Raw genomic sequence first — 24,540 nt, 5'->3', positions numbered from 1 at the left:
ATGAGAGCTGTTATCAACTTCAAGAAAGCCCCAACATACCGCATAGCCAAACACCTCCAAAAGTTAATTACAAAACACTAGAAAGTAGATAACAACAGAACAGTGATAAACACAGGAAACCTAATAGAAAACATACAGAACATACAGGTACCACACACAGCATCACTGATTTCATTCGATATAGAAGATATGTATATCTCCGTCCCTATCACAGAAACAATAGAAATCATAGAACAAAATCTCTCATTCCACAGCAACCTCACCACAGACGCAATAAAAGAAATAACAGATATGCTTAGACTGACAACTGAACAAAACTACTTTCAGTTTGAGAAAGATTATTATCTACAAACTGATGGAATGCCCATGGGATCCCCAATATCAGGAACACTAGTAAACATTTTCATCAGTCACCTAGAAAACCAGATATTTGAAAAGATAACCACAAATGAAAGTTTCAAAATCATATATTGGTACAGATATGTGGATGACATTATTTGTCTGGTAGATGAGCCAAGTGAAAAAATAGATGAACTCCATTCAGAAATAAACAAAGCTCATCAGAACATAAAATTCACACTTGAAAAAGAAAAAGAAAATCAAATAAATTTTATTGACATTACAATTAAAAAAGAAAATGGCAAACATACATTTAACATCTTTAGAAAACCAACAGCCACAGACACAATAATACATTCCACATCCAACAACCCCCACAGCCAGAAACTTGCAGCACTAAGACACATGTTACATAGATTAAACAGAATCCCACTCAGCAAGAGAAACTATGAACAAGAAATGAGAACAATCATACAAATAGCTAGGAACAAAGGGTATGCCACACATGTGGTACACAGGCTCAATCAAAAAATAAAAACACAAATAAAAAACAAACACAACATTTCCAGAATACAAAAGAACTCACAAGCTGAAAACTTACAAACACACTCAACAAACACACACAATGACAACACCACACAGAAAAGAACCAGATGGTACACCATGACCTACACACATAAACTAACACACAGAGTTGCAAACATCCTAAAGAGACAGGGCTTCAAAATAGCATATAAGCCTGGGCAAACCCTTCAATCACACCTAAGCCAGCCAGCTACCAAGAGGGACAAATTCCAACAATCAGGAATATATAAACTTGAATGTCAAAGTTGTGATGCAGTATACATAGGCATGACATGCAGGAATTTTGAAACAAGATACAAAGAACATATCAGATGTTGGAAGTATGAAACAAACCATTCCACATTTGCAGAACATTTAAAACACTACAACCATCATCCTACAAACATGGAACAAGAAATGAAAACAATGAGACTAAGCAACCATGACAAACATCTTATACAAACACAAGAAAAGTTCCACATTCAGAGAGCCATAGCAGAAAACAAACATGTGATAAATGAACAAACACACATCAGCACAGGCTCCCTAATACACTTAATAAAGGAAATGATAACATAAAACAAAAAAAAACTCTTCCTCACACCATCTGGACACACACACACACACACACACACACACACAAACACACACACACACACAAAAAAGAGAAGAGAAAAAAAAGAAAAAAAATTATACCACACCAAAATTCAGCCACACACACACACACAGCATTTAGAAAATATATATGACACCAAAACACATACATACACAGCACAAATAAATAAATAAATAAATAAAATTAAATTAAATATCACACACACACACATACACAAACGCACACACAAATGCATACACGAACAGACCACAGATACTTCAATAATTACATTCATAAGTTTCGACCTTTGGCAAAAACATTTGACAGTCGGCAACAGAAACCAAAACATTGCATTAAAACAAGCGTTCAGTGCATAGTGCTGTGGAATGTGGGAAAAAACCGCAAATTGGCGTTCATAAGAAGAACAACACCAAAAATGTAACAGGAGCGTAATATGTAAGAAATTGTCCACGCAACCTGTAAGTACAGTTCAAAACATTACTATTTAATAGGAAATAGCAACCACCAGAACTGTTTATAACCAATAGGCACAGTGACAAAAATGTAAATAAAATAGCTATCATATGTACATATTCCAGGCCACTGATGATGCCTTGCAGAAAATAAAGGCGAAACGCGTATGGCACTAAAATTGTGTTTTATTCAGTTGCTGTCAGACGGCCCATAAGTAAAAATTATCAATATATCGGAATATTACACGCAACTGAGGAAGACAGGACTACAAAAGTTGAAGATTTTCACGCAATTTGGGTGCATAGATCCTGAGAAATCAGTACCCAGAACAACCACCTCTGGCCGTAATAACAGCCTTGATACGCCTGGGCATTGAGTCAGACAGAGCTTGGATGGCGTGTACAGGTACAGCTGCCCATGCAGCTTCAACACGATACCACAGTTCATAAAGAGTAGTGACAGGCGTATTGTGACGAGCCAGTTGCTCGGCAACCATTGACCAGACGTTTTCAATTTGTGAGAGATCTGAGAACATGCTGGCCAGGCACTCCTGTCTGTGATGCAGCGTCAAGGGTAACCGCAGCCACGGTCTCCGAGGTGATAGTCCGTGCTGCTGCAAACGTCTTCGAACTGTTCGTGCAGATGGTTGTTGTCTTACAAACGTCCCCATCTGTTGACTCAGGGATCGAGACGTGGCTGCACGATCCGTTACAGCCGTGTGGATAAGATGCCTGTCATATCAACCGCTAGTGATACGAGACCGTTGGGATCCAGCACGGCGTTCCGTATTACACTCCTGAACCCACCGATTCCATATTCCGCTGACAATCATTGGATCTCGACCAACGCGAGCAGCAATGTCGCGATACGATAAACCGCAATCGCGATAGGCTACAATCCGACCTTTATCAAAGTCGTAAACATGATGGTACGCATTTCTCCTCCTCACACGAGGCATCACAACAACGTTTCACCAGGCAACGCCGGTCAACTGCTGTTTGTGCATGAGAAATCGGTTGGAAACTTTCCTCATGTCAGGACATTGTAGGTGTCGCCACCGCCGCCAACCTTGTGTGAGTGCTCTGAAAAGCTAATCATTTGCATATCACAGCATCTTCTACCTATTGGTTAAATTTCGCGTCTGTAGCACGTCATCTTCGTGGTGTAGCAATTTTCATGGCCAGTAGTTTAAATCACTGCCTCTCCTGGTAACGAATTGGAGATGATGTATTCATTAACTGTTGTACAATCATAATTTTTTGGGCATAGAATCGCCGTTGAACAGAACCGCGAACCATTTTGTTCATTGACTTCTGTGGCGTTGAATATGGTGGTAATAAAACTATCGTAAATACAATAACAGCGTTTAGAAATTTTGATGGTACTGAGGTTAGTAGTAGTGTAATGGTCCTTTTGTAAACGCTGTTAAGTAACGAAGAATTAAGTTATAAAAGTAAATATGTGGATTAATGGTACTGAGGCTATCAGAAATGTAACGTAACATTAAAAACCCTGTGAAGTAATGACTAATTAAAAGTTAAATAAAGTAACCGTGCTTACCTGTGATGATGAACGTTGATATAATTCAGTTCATTTGCGCAGTACACAACGCTTTTTTAAATAAAGTAAACAACACCAACTGCTGTAGTGTATAATGGTAAAATTAGATTGTCGATAGATGGATCCTTCTATCTTCATTACATCCACGTTTGTGACCGAAATCGCGTCATAGTCTACACTTGCATAAAGAATCGAAACAACAGCAATAGCTGTCACGCATGTTAGCTAAATAGACTATCAACAGATGGCATCTTCTACACTGGCTTTATAAAAAGTCTTCAAAATAAAGTTTTTTTAACGAAAACAATAACATTAAGCTAATTGTGTACATTTCGTCATAAGTGGTGAACGAAATCTTAGAAATGATGTTTCAGTCATTAATTGCGATTAAGAAATACGCGAGATATGGCGTACCGCCAAGAAAAACCATTGAGAAGTGATATATATGATATGATTACGAGCGCTAGTAAAGCAAACACATCTAAATACGTTAAGGAGACTTATTGCCTCGTACGTAATTAACAGAATTGTAAACGGGGCACTTATTGAAACTTATAAGTTCCCAACAACTTCCTTTTCCTTTGAGCATGTTACTGTCATTCTTAAACACTGTCCTATGTTTCCTTTACTTTCACGGGCAGCGTGGACGGCGCAGGCGGTGAAGGTCGATATTTTTGAACATATACTGACAATATGTGTAAATTCAGTGCCAAAACAACTGAATATACCATAATACAGCATGCACAAGCTTCTAATCTTCAAAAGAATGAACTCGGATGAAATGTATCAATCCAGTCAATAGTCATTTTTTATGCGAAAGAATGAGAAATATCCAGTTTTATGAAACCATATACAATTTTATTTATACTTGATTGGTGTCATGTCTTACAAACACTGTACACAAGCAAATATAATAGTGGAGCTCATTCTTCACTTCAGTGTGCAGAATAGTCAAATTACTATACAGCAACTTAAAAGTAAGCCACAGCAAGTTAACAGTAAGTTAACAGCATGGTCAATGTGCGATACAATCTATTTGCGTAAATAAGGAATATTTTTATTTAATTTCCCATTCACGTAATTTATTGGCGAAGAATGGGCACTTAGTAAAGATGAATGATGGGATGGAAACGCAAGCAGAAATTTTTATGGAATTTATCATGGTTAGCATTTGACCATTTCCAGACAATAAGGGGCAAAAGTACAAGGAATCTACGGAAAGAAGTGTCACGATGTATTCTGTAAATAGCTGTAACAGGTGCGTAAGTTTCAAAAATCAACCATTTTCTGCAAAAAAAATTATCGGACACGGGATCTCACTGATAAAATCAGTGGAAAATGCTGGCATTTTGAGCATTACTCCAAATCATGAGAGGCACTACATTTTCAACATGAGAGACACTACATGTTCAAGATCACAAATGCACATTTGACTGTATGACCGTGTTAAAAGGGAATTTATTGACAAGTGATGTAGTTGTTTTCTTTGTAGAGGCCAATACCACCCTGTGTACTTCGATTACTGAATTTGTTAACGCGAATCCATAGAGGGACAAAATTAGGGTTCAACGTAATGCCACGATGGCTAGGGGATTGGAGTACAAACTCTGACTGTACAAGGATCAAGAATGTGGCAGGAAATCGGCCAAGGTTTTCTCTTTTATTCCTGGAGAGAACTATCTCGGCATTTGACTTGGGTGATTCAGGGAGACCAAAGACCATCTTAACTGAGATGGACAGGAACTTAATTTGAACGACGTTCACCTGGAATACGAAACCGAAGTCCCTCATTCGCAGCGTAGCCTCACTCGATACATTCTACATTATGTACTCCAGTCGTATACTATTTACGTGTAAAACGACAGATACTGTCTTCTCACACTAGGGCTGAGTCTTTGGCAACATAGTGCACCAGAAAAAGGGAGCGGTGATTTGAGATTGACAGATAACGCTTGAAGAGTTTCGTTTTCGAGGTGATGCTTTACTATGGGTAGAGTATTCTGTTCGATTAATGTCTTGAAATGTTCTTCATAGGAAGTGCCCTTAGAACATCTAAAGTGTTCCTGAAGCATATCTCGATGTATAATTTAAGCGTGAATAATGCTCCGAATACCATAAATGGGTTTAATATGTACTAACTACAGTGCTTAGATGAAAAACTCAGCGACTGAGCGCGATATGAGACATGATGAGATTAAGCCTAGGTGGGAGAGGGGTGGGAACGGTGCAGAGAGATGATAGTCGATTAACAATAACAGTCTACAATGTATTAAGGTGAGATACGTTTTTCAGTTGGAAGTGTCCACAATCTGGCAACTACAATTCCATTAAAGTGACTTCGCGATTGACGACAGACGGAAAGGATGGTGGCAACGGTGATATCAGATGAAACCTGTGGCAAAACAGCGTTCGTCCACTTGACTGCCGTGACGTATTGTACGTTGTACTGGTTTTCTACTCTCTTAATATTCCAAAGTATGAATCTTCGAGTTCGCTTCGTCGTGCTGATGCTGATGAAGTTGTCGCGGTGAGTCGGTGAGCGGTTGAGGCAGCTAGACGCAGGTTCCACCGGCGCATTGCAGGTCCGACTGGCAGGGACATACGGCCCAGTAGACGTCCGTGTACAGAGTAGCCGCTTCGAATGGGCCGGCAGACAGCGTGAAGTTCTGCGGTTTCGAGTGTGGCCGGCAGATGTCACCACTGGCGCGCAGAGGGTGACAAGAGGGCGTGCCGTATCTGACGCCGGCTGTAACAAGAAGGAATAGTCAAGATAGCAGTTCGGATTCACAGCTGCGCCGTCCGCAGCAGGGGAAGAACATGTTTATATTACTTAAAGGGTTGTATAGGGAAAGTATGGCCGGCGGCCGCCGCTTTGGATACATCGCGCTGCTGCTCATACGTCGTCCGCTACGGTATACAGTATTTAGCTATTTCTAGTACAGAAGCGAGCTGAGTTGCCTTATGTGCTGCTAAGGTAGAGATCAGCTTGGAGCTGAACGTCTCGAATCCTCAACAACAACAAAAGTACGCATAACCTGTCGAAAAATATCTGCCTCACAAGGGCCGTTTCTATCATTAGGCAACACTATTAGGCTGCCACCTAGGGCACCAAAATTTTAGGGACGGCAAAGGGCTGAAAAAATTAATTTCAAACTAAACAGCGAAAAAATGGAGCAAATGAGGGTGAGAAAATTAAAAAAGACAAAAAACTAAAACCCTGGAACTTTTTCAGAAGCATACAGAACAGCTACTTAACTCTAGCAACACCAATGTATTTTCCACAATGCGTAATACCAAGGGCGGGGGAGTATACCTTACGCCGACCACAAAAAATAAAATTAAATTAAAAAATACAAATATCGTTAATCATCGTTAGGTTTTTAACAAAATTTTTAAATGAACACTGACGTATAAATATGGTCCAGAATCTGAAAATATCTTTAAGACATTCTTAACAATACGAAAGCATTTTCTGTAATGAGTGCACAGAGAGGAATGGTGCTTTATGACAACTGCAAAAGATTTAAAAAAAATACAAATATCGTTAATTGTCGTTGAGTTTAATGCAGATTAAACTTTTAAAGCTATATTGATGTGTAAGAAGAATCCTGAACTTGAAAGTATGAATGTGACATTTGTTGCGAAAAGTTATGTTCAAAAATTTGTGTGAAATCTTATGGGACTTAACTGTTAAGGTCATCAGTCCCTAAGCTTACACACTACTTGTTGTTGTTGTTGTTGTTGTTGTGGTCTTCAGTCCTGAGACTGGTTTGATGCAGCTCTCCATGCTACTCTATCCTGTGCAAGCTTCTTCATCTCCCAGTACCTACTGCAACCTACATCCTTCTGAATCTGCTTAGTGTATTCATCTCTTTGTCTCCCTCTACGAGTTTTACCCTCCACGCTGCCCTCCAATGCTAAATTTGTGATCCCTTGATGCCTCAAAACATGTCCTACCAACCGATCCCTTCTTCTAGTCAAGTTGTGCCACAAACTTCTCTTCTCCCCAATCCTATTCAATACCTCCTCATTAGTTACGTGATCTACCCACCTTATCTTCAGCATTCTTCTGTAGCACCACATTTCGAAAGCTTCTCTTCTCTTCTTGTCCAAACTAGTTATCGTCTATGTTTCACTTCCATACATGGCTACACTCCATACAAATATTTTCAGAAACGACTTCCTGACACTTAAATCTATACTCGATGTTAACAAATTTCTCTTCTTCAGAAACGATTTCCTTGCCATTGCCAGTCTACATTTTATATCCTCTCTACTTCGACCATCATCAGTTATTTTACTCCCTAAATAGCAAAATTCCTTTACTACTTTAAGTGTCTCATTTCCTAATCTAATTCCCTCAGCATCACACCATTTAATTTGACTACATTCCATTATCCTTGTTTTGCTTTTGTTGATGTTCATCTTATATCCTCCTTTCAAGACACTGTCCATTCCATTCAACTGCTCTTCCAAGTCCTTTGCTGTCTCTGACAGAATTACAAAGTCACCGGCGAACCTCAAAGTTTTTACTTCTTCTCCATGAATTTTAATACCTACTCCGAATTTTTCTTTTGTTTCCTTTACTGCTTGCTCAATATACAGATTGAATAACATCGGGGACAGGCTACAACCCTGTCTCACTCCTTTCCCAACCACTGCTTCCCTTTCATGACCCTGGACTCTTATAACTGCCATCTGGTTTCCGTACAAATTGTAAATAGCCTTTCGCTCCCTACACACTACTTAACCTAAATTATCCTAAGGACAAACACACCCATGCCCGAGGGAGGACTCGAACCTCCGCCGGGACCAGCCGCACAGTCCATGACTGCAAGCGCCCAAAACCGCTCGGCTAATCCCGCGGGGCGCGAAAAGTTACATTCACTACTATGACTTAATTTTTTGGGTTACGTTTTACTGAAAAATTTAAAAAATTCCGAAATCGTTAAAACAATATATACCTTCTTTTTAAAAATTTTAAAATATAAATTAACGACTAGATTACAACATGGGTATAAAGTACTGCCCCCCCCCCCCCTCGCTTGATACTTTTTCTGCATGTCTCCCATCAGCACGGCACAAATTCTAGGAAAAATTAATTCACACCAGAAATTAGTTCCACACCATTATTAGTCCATTTTCTTGCAATTAAATAAAATAAGTTATTGATGCAAAATTTGGTTGCATTGACGTGACGTCAGACGTGTAAGGATAACAAACCCACGTTGCTCAACGGTCTGGTGCAAGTGAATCAGACGGGTGACGACGGCGATAAATTCGCATCAGTTCAGATTACACTGAGGTAATTAAACTAGGAAACGAAACTCTGAAAGTGGTAAAGAGTTTTCTACTTGGGCTGCAAAAATGAATGACTGTAGCAGAAGTAAAGAGGAGTAAAATAAAGAATGGCTTTTTTAGAAAAGAGAAATCTGTTAACATCTAGTATAAATTTAAGTTGCACGGCTGTCGGTAGCTTTACAATATCGGAAGGAAGTGCATCTTTGACAACACCGTAACAGGTGTTTTAGTTGTCAGGCTGCAGCACTTAGAGTATGTTACGATGGAGTACTACTTCTGTTTTATGTATGTGACATAAAAGAATGTGATGAGGGCGATATATAATACACGACATAGCAAATGTGCTTGATAATGTCTCACGGCCGAAATTAGCTAGTAGCTCGACTTTAATAAAGCACAATACAGCATACAACGGGCAATGTATTTTTTATTAATTCAGTCAGCGGCAGGCAGAATTACAATTTAACGTGGACTGTGTACTACAGTTAAACTTACAAGTCAGTATTTTTCACATTGATAAATCACCGTCAGACGTGTAAGGATAACAAACCCACGTTGCTCAACGGTCTGGTGCAAGTGAATCAGACGGGTGACGACGGTGATTTGCATGTCGCTAACCGACCGTTGTAATGCTGCTGGGGAAATGAGACGTACAGTTTGCAGTTGAATGCAAACCGCGTGTCATTTTTGGCGAATCTTCACATCACTGTAAGGTGAAGGCCAGGTTAAAGGCAGACGGAAATATGCAGCATTCCCACACCCCTGAGTAGCCAGGCGTGGGCTTTCCTGTACGGCCACGAGGCCCGACTTTGCTATTGCTGAAAGAAGCTATGACCGACAGAAAAAAGTTAATTACAGCTATCTCTAGATCATAAACTAATCCTGAACCTCGATCTACTAACCACTCAAAAAGAAGTTTGCAGCAGGCTACTAAACTGCAAAATACAGAAATTGCACATCACGAGACTCTTCAGCTAATTTGTCTCATTTTCAACTTTGGACGGTATCACACGGCATCATGTACAACCTAAAATATTGGAATCCTGACCAGCTACAACATTACAGGGCTCAGCACTTCTGCGGACGGCCAGCTATGCGACTAACAATAGCAGAGTACATTGCTGCCAAAAATAATTATTCAAATCCAGTGATTGAAGTAGGGTAACTTGAGCGGAAGGGAAATTTCCACCCCCCCCCCCCCCCGTCTCTCCCTCCTGCTGAAATCACACTGTTGCTTAACACATTCCATTTCGAATCGAATCAGCTCGTGATTTCCTTTCACAGACATCTGCATCTGCCACCTACCCATTTGAGTGCCCTACAATCCTTTCCCTTCTTCTCCTTCTCTTTCTTCTATGTCTACTTCTCCTTCTCCCTCATTCTTCTTATTTTATTTTGCGCTTCTTCAATGTATTTTTGCCAATTACATTCATGCCCAGCACAAAAAAGACGCCCTAGTTGCCGTACCCTTCAGTAGAATCGGCGAAAGAAGGGCCCTGGTAGATGGCACTGCTGTTGCCAGCTTTCAACCGCGAAGTGTGAATATCTGCATTTCGTGGTCAAAGTTCTTTGACATATTTCTTATGAACCAGCTCTAACTTTTATAAGAGATACAATAAAAGTACCACAGTGCACCCCCAAAGATTTTACGAAATGTCGCTTATAAAAGATTTTAGCTGAGTACCTGTGGTTGCCTGAGTATCTTATTATTCCATTCTTCCGTTAGTCCATCTGATCTCCCCCCCCCCCTGTCCTCCCCCCTCCCCCAATCTCTATCCATCACCTCCCTCCGTTCTCCCTGTCCATCTGCTCCTCTCCTTCACTCTGTTGATAATCTCCGGTCCCCCTCTAAGTCCACTCCTCCCATTATCTCCTCTCATCTAAGTTAATCTCCTCCTCCCCCCTTCCTTTGTCCATATCCTCCCCCTTCTCTCTCTCTTTGTCACTCTGACAATCATCTCCCCCCTCTCTCTTACCATCCCCTTCTCCTCCCCTCTCTCTGTCCGTAGCATTCTCTTCCCTTTCTCTGTCCAGTTCCTCCTCCCGTCTCTCTGTCCACCTGTTCCTCCCCCTAACTATGTCGCATCTACTCCTTCACCCTCTCTGCCCATCTCCTCCTGTCCATCTTCTTTCTCCATCACCAAGTTAGCACACCCATCACAACAACAGGCTGGTGATTCTTACTTCCACAGTATTCCCTTCGAGATAATAACTACACTATTGGTCATTAAAATTGCTACACCAAGAAGAAATGCAGATGATGAATGGGTATTCATTGAACAAATATATTATACTAGAACCGACATGTGATTACATTTTCACGAAATTTGGGTGCATAGATCCTGAGAAATCAGTACCCAGAACAACCACCTCTGGCCGTAATAACGGCCTTGATACGTCTGGGCATTGCGTCAAACAGAGCTTGGATGGCATGTACAGGTACAGCTGCCCATGCAGCTTCGACACGATACCACATGTAACATCCAAGAGATAAATTTTTGGCTACAGTGCGACGAGAGGAAATTATGCCTCTAACAGTTATAAACATTATGTATTCGACGTATGAAAAAACAGTAAAACTTATAAATATTAATTATTTATATAATATTCTATGATGTAATTAGACATATCGATGTGTATCATACAAAGACGATGATAATTGTAAATTCCTTTTATGATCTGCGTTTGTCTTCCTTTGTTTTTACTTTTTGTTGGTTGGCTTATGTAGACTGCGGACGCATATCAAACTGAGGTCCGTTAAGAAATTGTAATTATTTGTTAGTTATTACTTGAAAATAGAGTTCGTTATTATTATAAATATGAGTGAATAATTATTTGTAACTTTAATTCCTCTCTCAGTAAGCATTATCTGTGTTAATTATTTCTTTGCGCTGCAACGAGCGCAGCCATTGATGATAGCGATTTGTATCGCGTTTTTGTCTGTGTTTTCCTTAGAAACAAATCAAATGTTTGCTTGATGAGGTCTAAATAGTGCACAATATGGAAATATTGTTCATAGAGTTAAATAATCATTTCAAATACTTACTTATTTGGTCTAACAATAGAAAGTCTCTATCAATTGTCTGCCGCCATCTTCACAATTATCTCAGCGGCAAATTGAAATTACGCAACTCTGCACAAAAGCCGAACGTAATACAAATGTGTAAAAATAAATGTGCACCGGTGGTCCCGAACTCATTTGAATGAAAATAATTCGAATCAGATTGGTTCTTTAAAAACAGTGCTCATAGCACGATCGTTACAACAAACTTTTCTAGCTGATGCATGGAGCCGAAATTAATTACGTACGAGTTGCGAAGAATATTGTTTCAGGTAACATATGTCAGTGTTGTGCGCGGCTGATATTTTGTGGTTTTAATGATCATTTTGCTGAAGATAACTGTTTCCATCACAATCCATAGTTGTATAGAATCTGTTGTATGAACTGTGATTTAGTGACACTTACACAACTTACAGACAACACTTTAACACGACGTTAACTTGGAGTTCTTTAGCAACTTGATCAAATCTTTAGCCGGGATTACTCAATGTAATAAAATAAGATTATCATTTCCATTTACAAATTAGTTAAATACCAAACCACTGAATAGCCCAGCGAACGCCACACTGGCGCCCAACGTGGGGCCACCAATGCACATTTATTCATTTTAATAATTGAAATTGATCTATTACAGGTACTGAGTACCAAAACAAACTATTAATCATTGTTTATTTACTTGTTTCATGAACATTGACATCTTCCTACGGAACTGCTGTACGAATCTGTATCTGCGCCAGTGCGACAGTAACTTCATCTAAGCAGTGCACTCCACCACTCTCAATCAATACAAGCACACAAACAACATTCGCTGCGTGTGCAATTTTACATCGAAATCAGTACCGCCAGCCACAAGTAGTAATAATTGAATATTCTGGCTGCGAGAATAATATTTTTAAGTGTTATTTGTGTATATGTGTTAGTTATAAGATTATTTTGTGTCAGTTGGTGCTTGTCAGTGATTTATGTATTTGTTGTGCTATTTTGGTGATAGAATGGTTAAACAAAAGAAAAATAAACCGAATGAGCATACTGATGCAGAGATGACATCAGAGTTTCAGGTAGAATAATCTACCCATATTTCTGTCGAATTATTAGAAAATTTAATTATGAATGATAATTTAGTAACTGATGTCCCGAGTGATAGTAAAACTGAGGAGCTGCCAAAACAAACTGACACTCCTGCATTCAACCAGTTAGGAATTAATGACAATATTTGTTACTGAGCAAGGGGCAGAAGTTAGAAATGCTCAAGCTATGTCGATACAGGATATGCTAACAGCATTTTTTGAGAAGTTTACTATTAAAGAGCAGGAGCGTGAAAGACGTCAGCAGGAAAAGGAAAAACGTAGACAGGAAAAGCTTATAGAAAAGCAGCAACAGGAGCTCAGGGACCAAGAAAAGGAAAATAAATTTATGGAAAATATAATCAATATTTTTCTGGAAAGAGATAAAGAAATTGTCCGTAGGATAAATCAAGTGTTGGTCTGCTATTACTACCCATTTTAAGCAGGAGATCGATGCAGTAAAAACCACTATTAAATACCACTATTGAACCGTTAACAAACATTCCAGTTCAGGTCAATAGTCTTCAAACTGAAGTAGATAGGCTAGAGAACCAATTCAAAGTCTTGGCTACCACTGTGGAAACAATGCAGGAGGACATTCCCTCGGTGCTGAGCTCTGAAAATCAAAACTTTGAAAATCTGACAGTATGCAGTAATGACAACACTGGTACTGACAGGGAAAAGATCGCAGATAATCTAACGGCGAATTTTAATGCACCAGAAGGAAGACCAAATTTTGGTAATCAACCGATATTACCAGAGCAATATGTGACACCAAGGAACAATAATAGTGGAATAGAATGTACTTGTAATAAAGTAACCACACCACCTGCAAATGATAGCAATTCCATGCACTTAACTACTTTGATGCATGAAGAAAGCCTAATTAAGCATAGACAGTTTCAAATATTTAACGAAGAAAGTAAGAAAAACATACATCCAGTAGTTTTCATTCGAAACTTCAAAAGTGTTCTTCCAAAATCATGGTCGGAAGAACAGAAAATACAGTTTGTGGTTTCACATATTTCTGGTGATGCGTCGCTCTGGGCATGAAATGCAGCAGAAACTTGCAAGACTTTCCACGACTTTGAGGAGGCGTTCCTTGATCAAATCTGGTCAGCGTCTACTCAAGAGCGACTCCGTAAAATTGTTTACAATGCAGAAATGTACAATCCTAAGTCAGGTTCCTTAAGAAAGTACTTTGAAAAATATATTAACATGACCCGGTACTGTGATGAGCCAGTAACCACCAGAGACTTGTTGCGAGTGTTAAAAGCTAGATTACCCATACATATTAGAGAAAAATTAATTAATGTTACAGACACCGATCTGAAAGAATTTCTGTCTGTAACTGATTCTCTGGATCTAGTGCAAGAAGACGCCAGAAAAAATTCTGACGTGATCAGCAATAATAATAGTCCTAATAGAACAAATTCATGGAATGGAAATAGGGGCGAAGGTAGTCCAAAGAAAAATAAAAGTAAAGCTTATAGTAACGGAAAATACAATAATAATAATAGTAGTAGGAATCCCTACAACCAAAATTTTGGTTATCCTAATAATATTAACAGTAATTATCAAAAGGCCGCAGAACACCAACAACCGAATGATAATCAGAGGCCGTACCGCAATGAAAACCCAAACAATAACAATAGCAACCGAAAGAGACGAAATGACAACAGGTCAGACAGTCCATATAAAGACAAGCCTAAAAATATGCGGGGTGACAGTGAATATTGGCGACAGCAAGGGCCAAGTCATTGGCAGCCACAGCGAAATTCTATCAATTCAGGTCAGCCAATAAATTATGTACAGGCTATACCTATACCAAGCAATCAATATCCACCCTGGTGGGATCCAAGCATGCCTCCTCCGACTGAAAACTCACAAAATGTTAGAATAGTGGAGGTACCTTCGGAAGCAAAACAAAACACTTTGAAACCGACAAAGTAATTTCGGTCCCTGTAGGCCTTCGCCAGGTGACCGAGGCCAACAATGAAGGCAATAGGTTGACGGAACAAAAAATAAATATGATACGGTATCAGGATGGCAACAAGATCGAAGATGAGCTATATCAGGAACCTGCTGTCTCTGATAAGCCACAAAGGGAAAATATCCAAGCAAGTGTCACCGGAGCTGTAAATGGTGTAACAACTACTATTCTGCTTGACACAGGTGCGAATGTATCAGTTATGAACACGCAGTTTTTCAAGAAGTTATCGGAGATAAGGAGATTGCCGATCTTGCCGGTTGCAATTTGTAAGGTTATATGGGCATTGGGAAAAAAGGCACAGAGTATAAAATACCAGACACAGGTAGAAGTTTCCTTGGGGAATGATCGCTTATTATGCACGTTCCTACTAATGGATAACTTGTCAGTACCGGTGCTTCTGGGTCTTGAGTTCCTTCGGGAAAGGGAAGCTGTAATTGATCTCGCCCGTGGGACATGTGCACTTAAGTACCAAGAGCGACCCATAACATTAATGCTGAATCGGGAGTGCGGTGCGAACCTTCCGCTGATGAGATAAATGAATCTTTCTGTCAGCAAACAGAATTTGTTAGTGTTGGATCATAAGCACCCACAAATGTGTAACAAAAATCGAAATAACGATGCACCCAGCAACGTGAGTGACATCCTCACAACAATAGAAGAGAAAGTACAGGAGGCAACTTGCATTAATGCTTCAGAGGCTAGAAATTTAACAGAATTATTATCCGGATACCTCGAAGTATTCACTGAACGCCCTGGAATCATAAAAGATTACCAGTATAATATGAAAGTATATCCGCACAAGACCTATTGCAGAGCATCTTACTCGGCCTCCTGGACTAAGAAAAACGAAGTGATACAAAGGACCAATCAGAAGTGCAAGTGCACTATCCCACAACTGTAAATATAATGTTTATGGTAAAATAATTAGCAGTAATAATGTGATAATATTATGTATGTATTAGTTTATAAGCTTTTATGTCAAGTATTACACTGTAATGTTCTTGAATTATTTGAACAAGGAGTAGAGAATCCCCATAGTAAATGTATTTTTACTCTAAAAGGGTTAAATAACTTGATAAACACTTGAGTGTTGTTGCATTAAATGTGAGGAATTTTACCTTCCTATACGCAGGATAGAAATGATTAAAATGCTTAAGTAATATATTTGTTCGTGTGTAAGAATGGATATAACAAAAATATTTTCATAAGTTCGAGTCATGTAGTCCCAACATGTAGTGAGTGTTGGTGGTGTGTGAGCTGTGTGACTGAGAAAAAAAATAATAATAAAATAAACTGCTTTCACCACTAGTGAAGCGAAATCTGAATGTGTACTGATTTACGTACACGGTTTCATTACGAAGTCATTTCAAATGCTCTTATGAGCAACATTCCTGTTAGATAAACCGAACATAGACATCTGTCCCAAAAACTTGGTAAATAACAATCCCAATAAAAAATAAAAAATATAAATATATGTATCTGTAATAAAAATGGAAATGTACTGTTATCTGGACAGTTCAGTAATGATCTCATGCTCAAGATAATGTAGCAGATTCTGAAAGTTTTATATTGTCTCACGTTTTAAATTTTGTTATTCAGTCATGGTAATATGAACTTACGTGCATGTGTACCAGACCTCATTATTTGAAAAGTGTCATTTGCATATAGATTGTCTGTTAAGTACTCTGGAAAACTACTGACAGCAATCAGAACAGTGAAACGTGTTTCGCAGGAACTAGTGGACGTGTGAAGAACTGTGATTTACATTGTGAATAATGATGAACAGTGATAAAAACTGTGATCACGTAACCTTATGAACGCTCTTGGAGTGTCAAAGTTAGCAGCAACGCTATGAACGTTGAGTACTGTTGACTGTATTAATAATTAACTTGAACTGATGACCTTTAGTAGTTTGATACGAAGCGTCTCCGCGTGCCAAATTTAATGTGACAGACTGTACAGCCAGCCGCGCGGCAAAACAATAATGCAACGTTGGCCACGCAGCGCGTCGCGAAAATATTTACATTCCGCTTAAGTAAACGAAGCACACTACGGACACTTGTATGATTAACGGTGCAGTGTTCAAAATGTGCATATTGTGGTAAACTTACATGTGAACCACTACATTGTGTTGAACAGTGTCAAAATACAGAACATACTCCAAAAACAGTCTAATTCCATACGTGTGAATGCGAGTGAAATGGACATTAATAAACTTTTCCACAGGATGAGAATAGTAATTATCTTGTCACTGATGCTTATATATTGACATTTCATGTACCCGTCTTAAACTGAGGGACGTGGGAAAGGAGAAACAAGACCTGCTGCAGCGCGACTTCTAGCCAGCAGCAGATCCAAACCACGATGCAGCCGACGCCCCACCGACTCGGACGGCGGCGGTCCAGCAGCAGCCACTAGCTGTCTGCGTTCCAACAGCTCGACACGGGGGGGGGGGGGGGGGGGGGGGGTCTTAGGACGTCAGCAGCAATTTCTTATGACATTCGATGAATAAGTGATATACCACCATGAAAAAACATTCATTATCTCAGATGCTTACAACAGAGTCATAAATTTACATTTTCCAGCATATTTTATTATATTCATGTCAAGCCTGACTGTTAAAAGTAGGTGGCTGTATTTTCTTGAAGCCCCTTGGACGGTTTTATTCCCGGTTTTCCGAGTCCAGTGAACCCAAATGGTGGGGGGGGATAAGTTAATCCGGGAAGTATCCGCAGCAATTTCCGAGATAATACAGTCACTGAAGTCATTTAAAGTACTCGATTCAACTATAATTTTATCATGTCTAAAACAACATTGAAACTAAACATTTGCGTCTTGAGAGTAGCAAATCTACGTGGATGACGTGGACTGATAAAAAAAATATATACAATAGATAAACTAATTTTTTTTTCTCAGCCCAAGGGGCATTGTAACATCCACGAGATAAATTTTTGGCTACAGTGCGACGAGAGGCAATTATGCCTCTAACAGTTATAAACATTATGTATTCGACGTATGAAAAAACAGTAAAACTTATAAATATTAATTATTTATATAATATTCTATGATGTAATTAGACATATCGATGTGTATCATACAAAGACAATGATAATTGTAAATTCCTTTTATGATCTGCGTTTGTCTTCCTTTGTTTTTACCTTTTGTTGGTTGGCTTATGTAGATTGCGGACGCATATCACACTGAGGTCTGTTAAGAAATTGTAATTATTTGTTAATTATTACTTGAAAATAGAGTTCGTTATTATTATAAATATGAGTGAATAATTATTTGTAACTTTAATTCCTCTCTCAGTAAGCATTATCTGTGTTAATTATTTCTTTGCGCTGCAACGAGCGCAGCCATTGATGATAGCGATTTCTATCGCGTTTTTGTCTGTGTTTTCCTTAGAAACAAATCAAATGTTTGCTTGATGAGGTCTAAATAGTGCACAATATGGAAATATAGTTCATAGAGTTAAATAATCATTTCAAATACTTACTTATTTGGTCTAACAATAGAAAGTCTCTATCAATTGTCTGCCGCCATCTTCACAATTATCTCAGCGGCAAATTCAAATTACGCAACTCTGCATAAAAGCCGAACGTAATACAAATGTGTAAAAATAAATGTGCACCGGTGGTCCCGAACTCATTTGAATGAAAATAATTCGAATCAGATTGGTTCTTTAAAAACAGTGCTCATAGCACGATCGTTATAAAAAACGTTTCCAGCTGATGTATGGAGCCGAAATTAACTACGCACGAGTTGCGAATAATATTGTTTCAGGTAACATATGTCAGTGTTGTGCGCGGCTGATATTCTGTGGTTTTAATGATCATTTTGCTGAAGATAACTGTTTCCATCACAATCCATAGTTGTATAGAATCTGTTGTATGAACTGTGATTTAGTGACACTTACACAACTTACAGACAACACTTTAACACGACGTTAACTTGGAGTTCTTTAGCAACTTGATCAAATCTTTAGCCGGGAGAAAAATTATTTAGTAATTACTCAATGTTCAAAGTGCCGTCAATGCGAACAAGAGGTGACCGAGACGTGTAACCAATGGCACCCCATACCATCACTCCGGTAATACGTCAGTATGGCGATGACGAATACACGCTTCCAATGTGCGTTCACCGCGAGATCGCCAAACACGGATACGACCATCATGATGCTGTAAACAGAACCTAGATTCATCCGAAAAAATGACGTTTTGCCATTCGTGCCCGCAGGTTCGTCGTTGAGTACACCATCGCAGGCGCTGCTGTCTGTGATGCAGTCAAGGGTAACCGCAGCCATGGTCTCCGAACCTGACAGTCCATGCCGCTGCAAACGTCGTCGAACTGTTCGTGCAGGTGGTTGTTGTCTTGCAAACGTCCCCATCTGTTGACTCAGGGATAGAGACGTGGCTGCACGATCCGTTACAGCCATGGGGATAAGATGCCTGTCATCTCGACTGCAGGTGATACGAGGCAGTTGGGATCCAGCACGGCGTTCCTTATTACCCTCCTGAACCCACCGATTCCATATTCTGCTAACAGTCATTGGATCTCGACCAACGCCAGCAGCAATGTCGCGATACGATAAATCGCAATCGCGATAGGCTACAATCCGACTTTTATCAAAGTCGGCAACGTGATGGTACGTATTTCTCCTCCTTACACGAGGCATCACAACAACGTTCCACCAGGCAACGCCGGTCAGCTGCCGTTTGTGTATAAGGAACCGGTTGGAAACTTTCCTCACGTCAGCACGTTGTAGGTTTCGCCATCGGCGCCAACTTTGTGTGAATACTCTGAAAAGCTAATCATTTGCGTATCACAGCATCTTCTTACTGTCGGTTAAATTTCGCGTCTGTAGCACGTCATCTTCATAGTGAACAATTTTAATGGCCAGTCGTGTAACATGTGTTTGATTGAAATCCATCCAAGGTTTTAGAAGTAGCTTTTTACTTGCATCTTTGCCAGAGTATGCACTTATCACATATATTTTTTACATGTAATACATATTTCTACACGTTTTTTAGCCGTATCTGTAGCGAATTTCGCGTTGCAGTTTCGTATTCACGCAGCTAAATCTTTATGACGTCATGTCTCCTGAACATTTTATCGTACAATGTTATAATTTTGCAGGTACATTTGCCTCTGTCTGTGAAATGTTCTGCGAATACTGTTAATAGCAAAGAAGTAATAAATTAAAACGTCATGCCTGATGGGGCAGTTTTGTGGCTCAGCAGCAACAACATAGTAAGAAACGAACTACTTTCCTTTGTCATTTTGTGGAAGTTGTCAGCCAGGAAAAGCTTAGTAATGGTTTAAAATTGTGTGTAAAGTCTATCGCAAGTCGCTAAGAGCTCTCATTCTCAAAAATTGCCTGAGTAAAGAGTGGGTATTCGCACGTAGTGGGCTACTCTTCTGTTTCACCCCCCACCGCTTCCCCTTATATAGGTAGATGGTTATTACCCCCACAGCAATTCTTTTCAGGCAGTAAGTGATACGTGACCAAGTTTGGTTGAATGGTTCAGTGGTTTACGAGGAGATGTGGAATAGCATACATACATTTTTATAGAAAGAAATTTTTACTCTACAGCGGAGTGTGCGCTGATGTGAAACTTCCTGGCAGATTAAAACTGTGTGCCGGACCGAGACTCGAACTCGGGAACTTTGCCTTTCGCGGGCAAGTGCTCTACCGACTGAGCTACCCAAGCACGACTCACGCCCCGCCCTCACAGCTTTAATTTCTTCTGTGATATTGAAGAAAGGCTTGGCAGAAGTGTAGCTACTCTACATGACTGCTGGCAGTGGTGGTCACTACAAGAAGACCGGGCTCCAGAAGGCCACGTGGCACTACCGAGAGGGAAGAACATGGGTTCGGCGTACGGCTCTGGCGTGTCATCTGCAATAGCAATCTGAGCAGCAGCTGGCACCAAATTGGCACAACGAACTGTTGCAAATCGGTTACTTGACAGAAAACTCCGAACCAGCCACGCTGTGGCGTGCATACACTGACCCCAGTCCCTGCAATTTTACGCCTTCAGCGGTGTCAAGCAAGAGCTAATTGAAGGGCAAGGTGGAGACAAGTGGTGTCTTCTGATGAAAGCTTTTTATGAATCGGTGCAAGTGTTTGGCGTGTGTTGACCGGTTGAGGGACTGCAACCAACCTGCCTCGTGCTGTGCACACTGGACCTACACCTGGAGTTACGGTCTGGGGTGTGATTTTGTATGAGCAGGTGGTTATCCCACGCACCCTGTGCGCACATCTGAACGTCAGTCTGGTGATTAGACCTGGCGCGCTGCCATTCAGGGGACGTTTTCCAACAGGATAACGTATGCCCATAGACCGCTGTTGTAACCGAAGATTCTCTGCATTGCCTTGGTCTGCTCGACCACCTGATATGTCTCCAATCGAGAGCATATGCGATGTCATCGGGCGACTCCCGTGTCATCCACAAACAGCATTAACGGTCCCTCTACTGACCGACCAAGTGAGACAGGCATGGAACCCCAGTCCATAAACCGAAATCCAGTACCTGTTCAACACAATCCATGCACATTTTCATGCTAGCATTCGACATTCTGGAGGTTATACCGGTTAAAATTGTACCAGCATTTCACATTTTTATAATCTGTGTGGCTGTATATATGCAGACAGAAGCGACGAATGAAACTTTGTACCAGGACCAGGATTCGAACCGGAATCTCCTGCGCACAAGGTAGATCTGCTAATCACTACACCACCCTGGCACGGTGCCTTTGTACAACTGCACAGGCTACTGTAGCACACCTCCGTCCTCCATCCAAATTCCTATTCATGCCTCAGACCATTTGGTATTCCCTCTAAACTCAAACAGCATTGCAGAGACTCTCCAGCAATATTGGAACAGCTCCTCAGCACCGAATGAAATGGGAGATCCTGCCTGAAACCCAGGCACAGATACCTTACGCAAAGGAAACTATATGGTTCCAGAGACCTTTCCATGTCTCAAATATCTACGATGTATACAGGGTGGTCCGTTGATAGTGACCGGGCCAAATATCTCACGAAAGAAGCATCAAACGAAAAAACTACAAAGAACGAAACTTGTCTAGCTTGAAGGGGGAAACAGATGGCGCTATGGTTGGCCCGCTAGATGGTGCTCCCATAGGTCAAACGGATATCAACTGCGTTTTTTAATAATAGGAACCCCCATTTTTATTACATATTCGTGTAGTACGTAAAGAAATATGAATATTTTAGTTTTACTGAGCGAGGTGGCGCAGTGGTTAGACACTGGACTCGCATTCGGGAGGACGACGATTCAATCCCGCGTCCGGCCATCCTGATTTAGGTTTTCCGTGATGTCCCTAAATCGCTCCAGGCAAATGCCGGGATGGTTCCTTTCAAAGGGCACGGCCGACTTCCTTCCCCGTCCTTCCCTAATCCGATGAGACCGATGACCTCGCTGTCTGGTCTCCTTCCCCAAAACCAACCAACCAACCATATTTTAGTTGGACTACTTCTTCGCTTTGTGATAGACGGCGCTGTAATAGTCACAAACATATGGCTCACAATTTTAGACGAACAGTTGGTAACAGGTAGGTTTTTCAAATTAAGATACAGAACGTAGGTACGTTTGAACATTTTATTTCGGTTGTTCCAATGTGATACATGTTCCTTTCTGAACTTATCATTTCTGAGAACGCATGCTGTTACAGCGTGATTACCTGTAAATACCACATTAATGCAATAAATGCTCAAAATGATGTCCGTCAACCTCAATGCATTTGGCAATACGTGTAACGACATTCCTCTCAACAGCGAGTAGTTCGCTTCCGTAATGTTCGCACATGCACTGACAATGCGCTTACGCATGTTGTCAGGCGTTGTCGGTGGACCACGATATCAAATATCCTTCAACTTTCCCCACAGAAAGAAATCAGGGGACGTCAGATTCAGTGAACGTGCGGGCCATGGTATGGTGCTTCGACGACTAATCCACCTGTCATGAAATATGCTCTTCAATACCGCTTCAACCGCACGCAAGCTATGTGCCGGATCCATCATGTTGGAAGAACATCGCCATTCTGTCATGCAGTAAAACATCTTGTAGTAACATCGGTAGAACGTTACGTAGGACATCAGTATACATTGCACCATTTAGATTGCCATCGATAAAATGGCGGCCAATTATCCTTCCTCCCATAATGCCACACCATACATTAACCCCCCAAGGTCGCTGATGTTTCACTTGTCGCAGCTATCGTGGATTTTCCGTTGCCCAATAGCGCATATTATGCCGGTTTACGTTACTGCTGCTAGTGAATGACGCTTCGTCGCTAGATAGAACGCGTGGAAAAAATCTGTCTCGCCCCGTAATTTCTCTTGTGCCCAGTGGCAGAACTGTACACGACGTTCAAAGTCGTCGCCATGCAATTCCTGGTGCATAGTAATATGGTACGGGTGCAATCGATGTTGATGTAGCATTCTCAGTACCGGCGTTTTTGAGATTCCCTATTCTCGCGCAATTTTTCTGCTACTGATGTGCGGATTAGCCGCGACAGCAGCTAAAACACCTACTTGGACATCATCATTTGTTGCAGGTCGTGATTGACGTTTCACATGTGGCTAACACTTCCCGTTTCCTTAAATAACGTAACTATCCGGCGAACGGTCCGGACACTTGGATGATGTCGTCCAAGTTGCCTAGCAGCATACATAGCACACGCCCGTTGGGCATTTTGATCACAATAGCCATACATCCACACGATATCGACCTTTTCCGCAATTGGTAAACGGTCCATTTTAAGACGGGTAATGTATCACGAAGCAAATACCGTCCACATTGCCGGGATGTTACGTGATACCACGTACTTATACGTCTGTGACTATTACAGTACCATCTTTCACAAAGCGAAAAAAGTGGTCCAACTAAGACATTCATATTTCTTTACGTACTACACGAATATGTAATAAAAAATGGGGGTTCCTATTTAAAAAAAACGCAGTTGATATCCGTTTGTCCTATGGCAGCGCCATCTAGCGGGCCAACCATAGCGCGATCTGGTTTCCCCCTTCAAGCTAGACGAGTTTCCTTCTTTGTAGTTTTTTCGTTTGATGCTTCTTTCGTGAGATATTTGGCGCGGTCACTATCAATGGACCACCCTGTACATGGAGACCAAAGTGATGAATTAAAATTTGTATGAAGGCCCAGATACGAAGACAGGTCTCCTGCTCATTAGATGCACTAACCACTACACCACCCTGGTGCAGTGATTTCGTACAACTGCATCGACTAGCGTAGCATGCCTCCTGCGTCAATCCAAAAATTGTGCAAAGCCACCGTGCTAGGGTGGCATTGTGGTTGACACACCTGCCTGCTGAGCAGGACACTCGGTTTCGAATGCCGACCTTGTACAAATTTTCCTTCGTAACTTCAGTCTGCATAGATGTCTGAGACTTGCAAAGGTCTCTGGAACCATATAGGTTCATTTGAATATGTGGGGATTTGGAAATATATTTTACAAGCATAATACAGGCCAAACGGATGTAGGGAAGACAATAGTCTTTTCCAGAGCTGTGACTACACTGAGGCGCTGTCACAGA

The 24,540-nt window shown here is 40.7% G+C and overlaps 1 protein-coding gene across 1 annotated transcript in view; it reads right to left on the bottom strand.

Annotated features, from left to right (window-relative positions):
• Positions 1 to 4,368: 4,368 nt before the first annotated feature.
• The window catches only part of LOC126195292 (astakine-like), a 95,601-nt gene continuing 75,429 nt past the window's right edge, over positions 4,369 to 24,540 (bottom strand). The window contains exon 3 of the mRNA XM_049933841.1: positions 4,369 to 6,278. Within this exon, the coding sequence (XP_049789798.1) occupies positions 6,085 to 6,278 (194 nt within the window). The 3' untranslated portion in view covers positions 4,369 to 6,084. The remainder of the gene's footprint in view (positions 6,279 to 24,540) is intronic.

The sequence above is a fragment of the Schistocerca nitens genome, chromosome 7 (genome assembly GCF_023898315.1).
Source record: "Schistocerca nitens isolate TAMUIC-IGC-003100 chromosome 7, iqSchNite1.1, whole genome shotgun sequence".
NCBI lineage: Eukaryota > Metazoa > Arthropoda > Insecta > Orthoptera > Acrididae > Schistocerca > Schistocerca nitens.
The sequence above is the reverse complement of the archived record's forward strand: the minus strand, read 5'-3'. Positions and strand labels throughout refer to the sequence as shown.